Source organism: Rhinatrema bivittatum, chromosome 3 (genome assembly GCF_901001135.1).
Source record: "Rhinatrema bivittatum chromosome 3, aRhiBiv1.1, whole genome shotgun sequence".
NCBI lineage: Eukaryota > Metazoa > Chordata > Amphibia > Gymnophiona > Rhinatrematidae > Rhinatrema > Rhinatrema bivittatum.
Window position 1 is genome coordinate 365795854 of NC_042617.1, and position 14889 is coordinate 365810742.

At 42.6% G+C, this 14889-nt stretch overlaps 1 protein-coding gene across 1 annotated transcript in view; it reads right to left on the reverse strand.

The window, feature by feature from the left end:
• NT5E (5'-nucleotidase ecto) overlaps nucleotides 1-14889 on the reverse strand; it is a 156399-nt gene that overhangs the window by 24801 nt on the left and 116709 nt on the right. Inside the window, exon 6 of the mRNA XM_029595490.1 lies at nucleotides 2592-2700. Within this exon, the coding sequence (XP_029451350.1) occupies nucleotides 2592-2700 (109 nt within the window). The remainder of the gene's footprint in view (nucleotides 1-2591; nucleotides 2701-14889) is intronic.

The window sequence follows — 14889 nt, forward strand, 5'->3', positions numbered from 1 at the left end:
AATAACATCCAACAATTAAAAACTCATAAAAACTATTAAAAATTCTCCAAACACCAATAAAATATTTCAAAAAAAGCAGACACATCACATAATATTAAATAATTAAAATGGCAGTCAATCAAGAAAAATAAATTTAAAAAGCCACCTTTACTTACCCCCTCCAGCAGCTCTCCTACTCCTCTTCCATGCAGGCTGTAGCACACACCAGAAGCAGCAGTAGTGGCTAAGCTCTATACTCATGGTCCTCTTCCTTAGGGCCCATGTCTCTCACACACACACACACACCATACCAGTCATGCCCCCATGACCAGTTTCTGTCTCTCACACACCAATCATCTCCCAGTCTTTGACAAACACACCAGTCACCTTCCTGAACAGTTTCTCTCATGCCATACACACATACACAGGCTTCCCACTCCCATGTTCCACTTACATATATTGGCTTCTCACTCTCATAATCATTTTCTCTCTCACACATACACTCACCAGTCTCTCACTCCCATGCTTGTTCTCTCCACATGCACAGGCTTCTCATTCCCATAATCACTTTCTTTCTCTCACACACATACACAAACACACACACCAGTCACCTGATCTCTCTCATGCATACACACACACAGGCTTCCCACTCCCATGTTCTCTTTCAGATATACAGGCTTCTCACTCCCATGCTGTGTGTCACACACACACACAGGTTTCTCACTCCCATGCTCACTCTTCACATGCACAGGCTTCTCATTCCCATAATCACTTTCTCTCTCTCTCTCACACACACACCCGTCACCTGATCTCTCTCATGCATACACACACACAGGCTTCCCAGTTCATGTTCTGTCTTACATACACAGGCTTCTCCCTCCCATGCTGTCTCACACACCCCCAGGTTCTCACTCCCATGCTCACTCTCTTCACATGCACAGGCTTCTCATTCCCATAATCACTTTCTCTGGTACACACACACACCCCAGTCTCTCTCTCATTTCCATGCTCGCTCTCCACGTGCACAGGCTTCTCATTCCCTGAATCACATTCTCTCTCTCTCACATTCACATACACACCAGTCACACAGTCACCTTACCAACCAGTCTCTCTCTCATACATGCACACACAGGCTTCCCACTCCCATGCTCCGTCTCACATAATCAGGCTTCTCACTCCCATGCTTTCTTTCACATACACCCCCACAACACCAGGCTTCTTACTCCCATGCTTTCTCACATACCCAGATTTCTCACTTCCATGCTTTTTCTCTCTCTCACACACACACACACATCCCTGACTGTCTGACACTCTCACATACACATCAGTCATCTCCTTGAGCAGTCACTTTCATTGTCTCTCACAATTACACATACATCAGCTCTCTGACCAGTTTCTCTCAATCACACACATACTCTCAAATCAAATACATTCTCTCACTTACACACAGGCTCTCAATCACACACATTCTCTCACTTACACACTGGCTGGCTGCTTCTGTCTCTTTCTCTCACTCACTCCCCCCCCCCCAGCACAAACGGTAGCTGCTCCTCCTCCTCCAGCCCCCGCAGGCCAAGAAGGAAGAATTCCATCGACCGCGGGAGGCTCTTGCTGCTCTCTCCTTTCCCGATTACCGTTTGCTGCAATAGCTCGGGGGCCGATGCTGCAGCGGCCGCTGCTACTTTATCACGCGGCACGGTCTTTCTCCTTCCCGCGCACCACTTCCTGTTCCGGGTCACGGGGAGGGGGGGGGGGGGGTCGCGGGAAGAAGAAAAGGCCAGCCACGGGTGCTACAGCTTCTTTTAGTACTGCTGCCGTTCCCACTGGGCTTGAACGTGTTGATAGCCGAAGAAAGAGCAGCGGGAGGGACCGGGAGCACGCGACACACCTGCCGGTGCTTGGCGACACACTGGGGTGTCGCGACACACTGGTTGAGAACCGCTGACTTAAGGGATGCACAAATATGTTGGGCAGCGTGTGCCGAGCAGATTTTAAAAGCTGCTGAGATACACGCGTATCTCCCACAGTGCACACATCTTGGAAGTTTTCAAAAAGACACTGGGCAAGGCCATGACCTGGGTGAGGCCTGGGTATTTCAAGGCCTGAGATATGTGAGTAAACACTTATGCGATCTGGTGCGTGCTGAGGTCCCCTGTTGCGTAACTTTACTTATAAGTTAAAAAATAAAGAAAAATAGGCAGATCTGCGGGGTTTTAAGGATTGGGGCTAAAGAGGGGAGTGAAGGCTATTAAATTAGGGGGGCGTTGGAGGACCTCTCTCAACTGGACGAACTGGGGCCGAACTGGTAAAACTGGGAATAGCCTTGGCACGCACCCCTTTTAAAATCCGCCGATTTACATGGCAGAAGCGGCATTTGCACGCACCCACTTAAAATTTGGCACACATGTGTGCGCAGCCAGGTTATTTTATAACATGCGCGCACACGTATGTTAGAAAATGACTGTCTCTGCATGCGGGTCGATGTATGTACCCTAATGCATGCCTGCATTCCGGTTTGAAAGCTACCGTCTCATTTTCACTCCAGCATACATTGGAGTAGAAATAACTCTGCAAATTTAAAGCTGAAATACAGAGTTACAGAAAAATCTTACCATTATTGCTTCTTTCATCAATAGGTGAACGGATGCTCCCCCCATTTAGGATGCACAAGGAAACATGATTCCACATCTTTTCATCAGGGTATCTGATATTGTTGTAAATCTGTATCAATTACACATCATACAAGGCACATTTCAAAATAGAGCACAGAGTTTGCAAAATACAACATGCAGCTTGTATCGGATAATGAGGCCAATTTTTAGCCTCCCCATAGTGCTTTATACCCATGGGCTTGCAAGCCAATTTTCAAAGAGAAACTCCCTGTGGAGTTTCCCTTTGAAAGTCCCATGATAGCTAGTGTGTGTGGATTCTATACCCCATGTAAAAGGAAAAAGAACTTTAATATCCCCCCTTTTCCCCACAGGGTAAAGTATGTGCGCTGTTGATAGTGCAATGAGGGATAGCTGGGAAGGGAAGGGAAGGAGAAATTTTCAAAGGGGCCTTTCTTCACAGATTAACAGCCTTTTACCTACCTTGAAAACTGCCCCTCCCATTACGCTATGATTAGGACTTCTGATGAACTGCAAATGTAGGTGCCTATTTTTCAGGCAATTAGGTGTATTTGGAAGGTAGTGAAAATAAGCGTTCATCACTGTTTTTGTGTCACGAATGCTACCCTTAGGGACATTTTAAATTGATTCAATTTTTAAACATAAAACCATATAAAAGCCTATCACAAATAAAAATAAACCTGGATATCAGGAGGAGAGAGGTAGGAGTGTGTCTATGTATGGCGGGGATGTATAGAGCTAGGGAGTAGTGGCAGTAGATTGAAGGTCAGGGTATGTGGCTAAGGGATGGCGGGGGAGGGGTCCACTCCTTCTGCAACACCTCTTCTTGGACTGGCAGGGATTGGGTTCCTCACTGGTCCACTCTTCCCATGTTACCTCTTCTTGGGCTGGCAGAGTTTGTGCTCCCCTCCAGTCCTGCTGCGGAAGCATCATCCAGCCGCTTCTCTCATGCCTCTTCTTGAATCGCACTAGCTAGATGCTACATAAGGTAGGCCCTATTTTCTTGGCTGTTCAGTTAGAAATGAAAACCCCAATTTCTCCATCAGGCTTTTTCAGTTTTAACTGACAGTTAGTAGCCCTAGCTATTATAAATGTACTACTAATGCACATTTATTGTATTTTGTTGAGGGGGGTACAGATCATTTCTTTGGGGGTAACGGGACTTCTCTTGGAAAGGTCAGTGTACTTTGTAAGGGAATCACATAAATCTAAGTGAAATATTCATAAATTAGTCAGCAAACAACGTAAGGTGCAGAAGAACTGACTTGCAGGTGGTTAAGGGCATGGCCTTTCTTGTATATTTTTGTTGTTTGCAGCCCCTGTCCCATTTGGTCCTGGGACCATGCAAGGCCCCTTGACTTTCCAGGATTTCCACATGGGGGGGGGGGGGGGGGAAAGAGTTTTTCAAGGCCCTTAAGGTTTTGTACTTATGGGGGCTCTTCCTGCACACCAATCAAATGCTCCAAAAGACTGAATCCACACCAGTTTTGTTGTTCAAAAATAAAATCTTTACTGACTGATGGCAGGGAAATCCAAATTTCAAAATACACTATTGAATAGTGTTCACACTGTAATTCAATCCAAAAAGGTAACAAAATCCTCTTTCACCTCTTCTCATTCCTTCCCCAAATCAAGTCAGCTCTTTGGGATGGGACTCCCCTTCCATTCTGGCCCCCTCTCCCCCCCCCCAGTACCTATAGGGTAGCTGCAATCTTTTCCTCCAAGGCACTTATCTCTTTCTCTCACTCTTCTATGGAGCCTTGGGATGATTTTAGCTGTATCATCCTCCGACTCGGATGAAGCTTCCCAGGCCGGCTGCCCTTCCTTTGGCACCTCCCAGTACACTGGGGTCCACCAACTCTCCAAGGAAATCCTTTTCTCCTTAGGGCTTCCAACTTCACTCTGGAAGATTTTCCCAGGCAAGTTGTCCAATCTCGGATACCTTCCAGTACACACATCCCCAAGCTCTTGGGACCCTCTTCTCTCCAACTTCTAGACTCCCAACAACTCCTATCCTAGAATCCTTTTTCTCCACTCTTTTGAACCTACTCTTGGAAGGGAGAGGCCTTATGTTGCCACTCTGTGAAGAGATAGCTCCTAACACCAGCAGGTCTCCAGAGCTTAGAATACTCTCCTTATTCTACTCCAGCCCTTCCCTGTGAACGGTTAAGGATTCAAGTTTCCTCCATGAGGAGAGATATCTGCTCCCTAAGTCCTGAGTTAAGGCAGATTCTTGACTCTCTCTGTATCACATGGGCACAGGAGTTTTCTTAGATCTCAAACCCCTCCCAGTGGGGAGTGGTACACCTCACTAACATACTACCAAGTACGTTGACCTCACAAATAAGAGCAGGCTCTACATGGAGACCTCTGATTCACATTGCTGATAGAATGACCTGTTGAGGCCACAACTGCCATTCCACTAAAGGGCAAACACAGCTACTGGGGGCACTATTTGACACCCTGTTACATACTGTTATAATGAACCAAACCTTAACTGAATTTTTCTTTAAAAAAGAAAAAGTCATCACATTGTTAACCTCCATCTCCAAAATGGAAAAGAATTAGGCTACAATAAAATTGTCTTTGTTTTAATTAATTGAAGATTATAATAGTAGAACAGCAAAATACAGTTATTTACCTGCAATAAATGTTTTTCAAAGATAGGAGAATAAACAGATGCACAAGTAGGTGACTTCATCTGACAATACCAGCTACAGAGCATGTCTTAGAAAGCCGAAGAAAAGCCAAGAAAGCCCCACCCAGCCACCATACAGCCCCCCGTCAGATGATTGCTAACAGGCATACAAGTTATGCAAATATATTTTATGGTAAGGCAACCTTAAACAATACAAAAAGCCCTAAGGGGCATGTAGTTAGGTTAGCAGCAAAAGCTTGTCTTTTTGCAGTTGACACTAAGATGATGAGAGATGACTGGTACACACCTTGCAGTCTCTCAATACAAGTCTGTCTTCTTGTTTGGACATAATATGACTACCTTTTTGTCTGTCTGTATTAGGATTATTCTGTTGGCATCCTAATCTGTGAAAGCCCTTAGAGCATTCGTTACAGCCCTTAGTTCTAGGATATAGTTGTGATAATCCTTTTGTTGAAGTGAGTGTAAAGCCCTTGAGCATGAGCTCCCAAGAAACTGTCAGAACAATGTGATGAAAGGAAGTTGGCAAGGGTAATTCTTTGGAAAAATTGGTAGGGAGAGCCACCAGGACAGAGACCCTGAGCTGTCCTATGATACAGATGTGCTCCTTTAAATCCTGAATGGCTTGATTTCATTCAGACATTAGGGTCTATTGGGCTTATCTCATGTGGAGACGTGCCGTGAGGCTAATATGAACTGTTGATGCCATAGAGCTCCAGGCTAGAGTATATCAGCTTTGCAGATAATCACAGTTGGTGGAAATCGGGACATTTACAGCTGTCTTGTTGGAGTGATATTTTAGATCATAATTTTGTATTGGCTCTGCTGACAATTTAAAAAAAAAAAAAAAAATTCACGCAATATAAAAATATTTTTAAAAAATGGTTGGAGGCGGATTGTTAATGATTACACTATAGTGGATCATAAGTATGAAGCTTTCCCTTCCTTCCTCAAAAATATTTGTGTGTGCTGATATTTGTTTAAATTATTGATACAAAGATACTAAATGAATGGTTAATTCAGTATTGGATACTACAACATTTGGAGTGATACATTTAGAAATTAGATTGAGAATAATTATTAAGAGGTGATAGTTTTTGGATTTGATATAGCTCCAGGCTGACATCTGCTGACTCTGAAGAACTCACATCAACAATCCTATTGGTGGTGAGATAGGCTTTCACCTGAGTCGTGATTAGCAGAGCCCCTATGAATTCCAATTGACGTGATGAACTTAAATTGAATTTGGGTAATTTTTTTTAACAAACCCTACTAACTATAGCATCCACATGGTGGTGAGCATAGATTTGTTTGCTCTTGCCCAAGATATATTCTTGAATAGCCAATTGTCCAAGATATACTATGGCAATAGCTAGACATTATGAAATTTGTATGGTGCCAACAATAGATCAAATGGAGATATGTAAGTACTGGAGAAGGCATCCCCTTCTCCATAAATCTGAGATACTTCATGTGTCTGGGCTGCATTTGGCATGGCATCCTTGAGACACACAGAGCATAGCAAATGTCCCTTGCTTAGAAGGGAATTATGGTGCCCAGGGAAATCATCTTGAACTCTTCTTTCAGTAGATGTTCTAGGTTGGGATAGAATCTGCTAGTTTTCTTAGGAACCAAAACAAGCTTAAAATAAAATCCCTGCTTTCTTTCCTGTGGAAACACGTTTGACTGCTTTAGCTTGTAAGAGGGGAAGTGCTCCATGATTAGCATTTCCATATTAGGAAAATACATTTCTTTGGAAGGCAATTTGGGGAAAATCACCAATAAATGCAATCTGTAGCCCTCTTTTATAATTCAGAAAGCCCAGCTGTTCCAGATTATCAGGTGCCAATGGGAAGGAGAAAGAATTCATATCCCCCAAAAGAAGGAAGCACTAACCCTGCCCACAACTTTGTTGAATCTAGGAACTGTATTTAGCATCCAACTTCTTATCTACAGGAAGCTGGCGAATGGAGTTTCCCATATTGTTATGCATCTCTTGAGAAGTTGGCAGTAGGCACTGCCATCAAAATATTAGGTGCATTAAGAAATGTGAGAAAGTAGAGTAAAGGTGCCCTGGGTTCACTCTCACCCTCCAAATTAAATGAAGTTGTCTTTGCCATTCTTTGAATAATAACTGGGAAGAAAAGATCCTCTTCCCTCTCAAATACAGCTTGACTCCTGCTCACCATGATCTGAATGAAAACTAGGTCTCCATACAAAGGATTCAAAATTGGTACCAAACCACTTGGTGCCAGTTAGTAGATTTCAAGCACTAGTTCCTCCAGCCATATTCAAAGAACTCAGTACCAGCACTTTAGCTTCTTTAAGGTACAAGGCCTTGAGTATCCTGCTGATCAAGTACTGTTCAAAAACTGCTGAGACCAAAATGGAGGGTTCTCAGTGGAAGAGGACATGCCCTCCTGTGTAACCAACAAGGATGGACCCTTGGAGACCACTGTAGCTAAGTTACTTCATGAAAGGCTGGGCTCACCTCCAGATTGTACTGCTTGGGACAGGAGAATGCAGCATTCTCCATTTCAAATGAGTACCAATGAGGATCCAGGTCAGTCTTTTGCAGATGCTTGACATCAACTGTCTTCAATCCCAAACTCATTATGAAAGAGAACAGGAAGGTTCCCTGCTCCTGGGCTTCTTCTCAGATCCTGACTCTGAGAATGATCAGTGCTTCCTGAACGTTGAACGATAGCCAGTGGTCAGCATTGCTCCTGTGTCCCTCAATACCAAAGCCTTCATTTCCAAAATGAATGGATTGGATTTGGGGGTTTCCCCCCAATGTCAAGGAATTGCAATCTTTGCTGTTTATTGGGCTTAGCTGACATCTTAGCACAGATGTCACAACTAGGTTCATCATAGCCTAAACCCAAACAGCACAAGCAATTTACCTGGAGTTCTGTAATGGACATCTTTCACTTGCAGTGTAGATACCACTTGAAGCTACTGGCTCTCTTCTCCAACATGGTGAGAAAAATGGACACAGCAAAATCAAAAGATGAAATATTTGGAGTATGAGAGGCTGACTAAAGTCATCAGAAGATAGTATCACCAAGAATTAAAAAAAAATGAGTTGGGACCAAGTACCTTCAATAAAAATAAATGTACTTATAGTGATGAAAAACCTAAGGATCTTAATGGGACTGGAAAAAGAAAGGAAACCAACTGAGGCGGCACAAATTGTGAAGAAATCATGAAAGTGATACAGCGTGAAGAAATGTGTCCAATGTTGTGTAACATAGTAACTTGGTAAACGATGGCAGAAAGAGACTGAAATGGCCCATCCAGTCTGCCCAGCAAAATATTTAGGTTTGTAACCAGCACTCTATGCAGGTTACCCAGTGTCTTCTGTTTAGGGTTGTAACTGCTGCTTCATGCAGGTTACCCAATGGTTTTTGTTTAAGTGGAATTCCCTGCCTTTCTTGGAAGTACAATACAATTATTATTTCAGTGTGGTTTTGGGTTGAATAACTAACCCATGCAGGTCATTACAACATTTTGTTTCCTCTTCTTACCAATTAAGGACCCTTTGTATTAATCGTAATCGATCCAAGTTGGCTGTCAGCAATGAACACAAGTGGATGGATAGGTGTAAAACAGGATTTTATTGAAGCTTCAATAAAATCCTGTTTTACACCGATCCATCCACTTGTGTTCATTTCTGACAGCCCCTTTGTATTTATCCCACATTTGTTTTGTAATTCTGTTACTGTCTGTCTCCCCACCATCTCCAGGAGGGCATGCCATGTATCCACCAGCCTTTCCATGAAAAAATATTTTCCGACATTGATCAGGAGTCCAACTCCTTGTAGCTTCAAGCTGTGACCCCTAATTCTACAGCTTTCTTTCCATTGGAAAAGGTTTATTTGTACATTAAATATCTTTCGGATATTTAAATGTCTATATCATATCCCCCATCTCTCCACCAGGACAGTGATTCCAAACTGGGGTCCACAAGACCATCACAGGAGTCTGCTGGAAGGAAGGCAACCAAAGTAAAACTGTTGAGAAAAAGAGCAGGCTGAACCTGTCTAATCCCGCTGCCTACTCCCATGCCAAGAGTAGGAGAGGAAGATCACAGGCTCAGGAAGCTTAAACCATCATGGAGAGGAGGAGAGTTTACCTCCATGAGGAAGCAGTGAAGCATACTGCCACTAGCATCATGTGACCAGAGGTGGCAAGGTGATAACCCTGAGGGGCATTTCTGGCCCTTGCTAAAATGTGCTCTGGCTGCCCTGCTGGCCTGACAGTGAGGGAGATAAACTGCACTGTCGGAATAGTATGGTTATAGTTGAGGGTAGTGGAAGGAGGGCAGAAGCCGTGGGGAGTAGAAGGTAAGAGGGAGAGAACAGGAGTGAAAGCATTCAGAAAGGGGCCTTAAGAGGGTGGAGGTCAGGGGGGGAGAAAAACCCGTGATATGGCCATAGTGGGAGGAAAGGAGAGAGAGGACCAGGGAAGGGGGTCGCAAGGGGTAGAGGACAGGAGGCAAGCCAATTAAGGAAAGGGTCATGGGAGAAGGGAAGTGGTAAGCCACTTGGGAAGGGGCCAAGGTGGGGTGTAGTACGCAGAAAGGGACCATACAGACGGGCCAGCATACTGAGGAGGACTTTAAAATAGCATTGTCATGGATGGGTAAACGAGGCCCTAAGGTAAGTAAATGTCCTCAGCTAAGTAAAACATTAAAAACGTGTATAGAAATGGGGAAAAAGGGGCATCATCTGGAAAGCTGTGTACACGAATGCTCATAGTATGAGAAATAAAGTTCCAGAGCTAGAGACACTCATGGAAGAAGGTGACTTAAATGTACTGGCTGTCACAGAGATGTGGTACATGGAAAACCGTGACTGGGATATAGTTATGCCAGGCTACAATCTAATCAGGAAGGACTGGGTAAGGAAGAGTGGAACTATAAATATGTATCATATACTAAAGCAACAGTTTACGAGATGAAGTGGTGACACTATGTGCTAATCTGGAAAGAAAGAATGGAACATGTATTTATATTGATGTAATATACAGACCTCCATTGCAAACAGAAGAAATAAACAGATCTAATGGAGGATTAGTCACAAAATTACTATGAAAGGGAAACTGCTGTTGCTATTGGATGTCTTTTAAATCGTAGAACAGATCTCCATGAGGAGAATCCATCAATTGGTAATGATATCCTCACGGGAGGGGGGCAATATTTTACCATGTACTTACCACTACCAGTGGGGACAGTATATTTTTTATATACCGGTGGGTGATTGTCTGGAATCCAGTGATCACTGGATGGTGTGGTTCACAGTAGCTGCAATGAGTTGGCTAGGGTTCAGCAGCCTTTCAAGGTGACCCCTGGTGGAAGGGGGGGGGGGGGGGGGGGGGGCAGTGGCGGTAAGTGATGGTTATATTTGAAGCAAGGAAATGTTTCCAGCCAATTGAAAGCTACTTAGCCCAATGCTACAGAACTCTGTCTCTGATCGATCTGCCTTTTTTGTGTATATTTAAACTGGAACTGTATCTGCTGCTACCAGACTTGTCTGTCTGCATAATTCTGTTGTCCAGACTTGCAGCTGGCCTGACTCCAAAACCAGAGACTGAGTGCTATATCATAATCCACTGGTATCTCAAGGGGATCTTAATTCTGGGGCATCTGGAGTCCTAGGCAAACAAGTGTTGGGAGCCTGACATGCAGAAAGGGATGGGAGGAATGCAGAGGCACCTCAAGGCAATCTGCTGCCTGAGACTAGGGATAAGATGGTGCCCTGCCCCACCCTGCCCACCCCCTCACAGATACACTGTCACATGCACACTTTTTTTGTTGTTGTAATATTTTTATTAGGTAATACAACAAGCACAAATTACACCAACTTCAAATGTAATACAGTGAAGAACAGAAAAATTCCAACTGATAAGTAAGAACATAAGAAAGAACATAAGAAAATGCCATGCTGGGTCAGACCAAGGGTCCATCAAGCCCAGCATCCTGTTTCCAACAGAGGCCAAACCAGGCCACAAGAACTTGGCAATTACCCAAACACTAAGAAGATCCCATGCTACTGATGCAATTAATAGCAGTGGCTATTTCCAAAGTAAACTTGATTAATAGCAGTTAATGGACTTCTCCAAGAACTTATCCAAACCTTTTTTGAACCCAGCTACACTAACTGCACTAACCACATCCTCTGGCAACAAATTCCAGAGCTTAATTGTGCATTGAGTGAAAAAGAATTTTCTCTGATTAGTCTTAAATGTGCTACTTGCTAACTTCATGGAATGCCCCCTAGTCCTATTATTCGAAAGTGTAAATAACCGATCATCTACTCGTTCAAGACCTCTCATGATCTTAAAGACCTCTATCATATCCCACCTCAGCCATCTCTTCTCCAAGCTGAACAGCCCTAACCTCTTCAGTCTTTCCTCATAAGGGAGCTGTTCCATCCCCTTTATCATTTTGGTTGCCCTTCTCTGTATCTTCTCCATCGCAACTATATTTTTTTTGAGATGCGGCAACCAGAATTGTACACAGAATTCACCATGACGCGATACAGAGGAATTATGACATTTTCCATTTTGTTAACCATTCCCTTCCTAATAATTCCTAACATTCTGTTTGCTTTTTTGACTGCTGCAGCACACTGAGCCGACGATTTTAAAGTATTATCCACTATGATGCCTAGATCTTTTTCCTGGGTGGTAGATCCTAATATGGAACCTAACCGTGTAACTTTAGCAAGGGTTATTTTTCCCTATATGCAACACCTTGCACTTGTCCACATTAAATTTCATCTGCCATTTGGATGCCCAATCTTCCACTCTTGCAAGGTCCTCCTGTAATGTATCACAATCCACTTGTGATTTATCTACCCTGAATAATTTTGTATCATCCACAAATTTGATAACCTCACTCGTCATAATCCTTTCCAGATCATTTATATGTATATTGAAAAGCACCGGTCCAAGTACAGATCCCTGAGGCACTCCACTGTTTACCCTTTTCCACTGAGAAAATTGACCATTTAATCCTACTCTGTTTCCTGTCCTTTAACCAGTTTGTAATCCACAAAAAGACATCACCTCCTATCCCATGAGTTTTTAGTTTCCTTAGAAGCCTCTCATGAGGGACTTTGTCAAATGCCTTCTGAAAATCCAAATACAGTACAGTACAAAATACACAAAAAGCAAATTGACTTTGAACACCTCTGTAGTAATGAAATGATATTTGAGTAAAGATTTACCTTTTTCTCTACCCAACTTTTTAAGCCTTACTCCCTGCTTCCTCGCCCCCCCCCCCCCCCCCCCCCCGGCTAACAGGTCTGGTAAAAGAAAGGACACGGAGCATTATACAGTCCTAGTAGGCTTAGCTCAGCTGTTAATGTCTTATTAGCCAACATATGAAAATTAGCCAAATAAACTTTACATTTAGCAAATGCTTGTGCAGATTCTCCCTGAAAATGCGTTGTTTCTAGTAAATAGACATCTGTCAGTACAGTTATCCAGTTTTCCACAGAGGGACCCAGTGGTTATATCCAATACAATAAAATTATTTTCAAGGCTATTACACAACCTTCATTAAGGAACTCGAGGTGTTTGGAGGAACAACCTGAGTCCCGAGGTGTGACTCCCTGTATACAAAAAGCAGGGGACCAAATATCAGTGGGAATTAACATTTTCTCAAAATATGACTTTATTGAAGCCCAAAATGTTTTAATCTTGTCACAGTCCCATAAATAATGAATTAATGAGGCTTTGCTCTCCTCACATCTCAGGCAGCAATCTGAAGCTGTAATATGCGCTGCGTAGGCCCGACTAGGCCAAAATATTAAATGATACTTTATCTTGATGTGTACTTCTCGACGGGAGATCCCTTTCAAAGATTTCATCACTAATTTGGCACTATTCTCCAAATGCGTTTTGGTTAGGGATACCTTAAGTTCTGAAGACCATTTAATAGCAAGGTTAGGAAAAATGGAGTTACTGTGTACAGATTGTAAAAATTTGTACAATTTAGACATGGATATAGAAGGTGAAAACCATAGAGAATGTAATAGTTAGAAAGGATCATTGATTATGGAGTTCCAACCCCCTGATAAGACCTTCTTAATCAAGCAAATTTGCATGTAAAAAAAATAGTCTATCTTGAAATGAGTGTCCATACAATAAGCAAATGAATGTGATTCTCCCATTCTTATTATCCACAAAAGATGATGATATAGAGATTTTGTTTGAACTAATTATATGTAATAGTCTGCTACCTAAACTGGTACTAAACTGTGGTTTACAGTTACATTTAATTGAGTTTATGAAAGTTCTCTTTTAATAGTTTTCCTGTATACTTGTGTTAATGTATTCTGCCTTGAGGCGACTGTTTTAATGTATTTCCGCCCTGGAGGCGACTGTTCAGTTCCTTGTAAACCGGTGCGATATGTATTCTTTACAGGAACATCGGTATATAAAAATTAAAAATAAATAAATAAATAAATAAACAAACTGTGGGCTCCCCTCCATTGGAAGGTACAAAGAAAAATATCTTGATAGACCAAGAAGGGATCTAATTTTCCACCAAGTCCATCCCATAGCCTTAAACAATATTAATTGAGTGAAGTCTACACCAATTTCACAGGCATTTGCATGTAAACGATATTTGAGGCTTAATGGGAGCAGAGGCATTTTCCAGGTCTATTATTGAACCCTTCATAATTGGCCATATCAATCTCCTTATACAAGCATTAGGCAGGCCAGATTGTACATACGTAAATCTGCGAAACCAAGGCCCCCGACTTCTTTTCGAGCAATAATATTGGTGAATTTCATCCATGCACAGCGGGCCCTGCCAAATGAAAGCAGCAAAACTGCACTGTATACTCCTAAGATCACTTTTAGTGATAATAAATGGCGCCATTTGCAACTTATATAGCAGCTTGTGTTACAGAATCATCTTCACTAAGGCCATTCTGCCTAAGAAAGATAATGGAAGACCAGTCCAACTGGTCAAGATCTTTTCAAAATCCGCTATAAGGGAAGAGATGTTAAATGAGTACCAGCTATCTGGGAGATGATGAATTTTGATACCCAAATATTTAATGGAGTCTTTTGCCCAACTGAGGGGAAAACCTGCCCAATTTGTTTGTAAGGTCCCCAATATGTCTATAGCTACGAATTTTAAAAGGTTCAATTTCAGACTGGAAGAGCTCCCAAAAGTTTTATAGTGTCCAGAACCTTTGGAAGTGAGCATTTTGCATGAGATGGTACCATGAGCATATCATCAGCAAAGAGCATTATTTTCAATTCTCCATTTCTTATATTCACTCCTGCTACTGCTTTATCTCCAAGCAGAGTGTATATAAGGGGTTCTAGTGAAAGAATATATAATAAAGGGGATAAAGGGCAACCCTGCCTGGTACCTCTGAAGAGAGAACATAGAAGATGCTTGATTGTTAACTGAGATAAATGCTTTGGGATTTTTATACAGCCCTCAAAACCAAAAACCTGGAGCACCCTCAGTAGATAAGGCCATTCAACATGATTGAATGCCTTCTCCGCATCGAAGCTTACTAAAAGTGGATCTGGTATTGAGGATTTGTGGCAGGTGCAAAGGCCAATAAAAGACGTCTGATATCAGTATTAGCT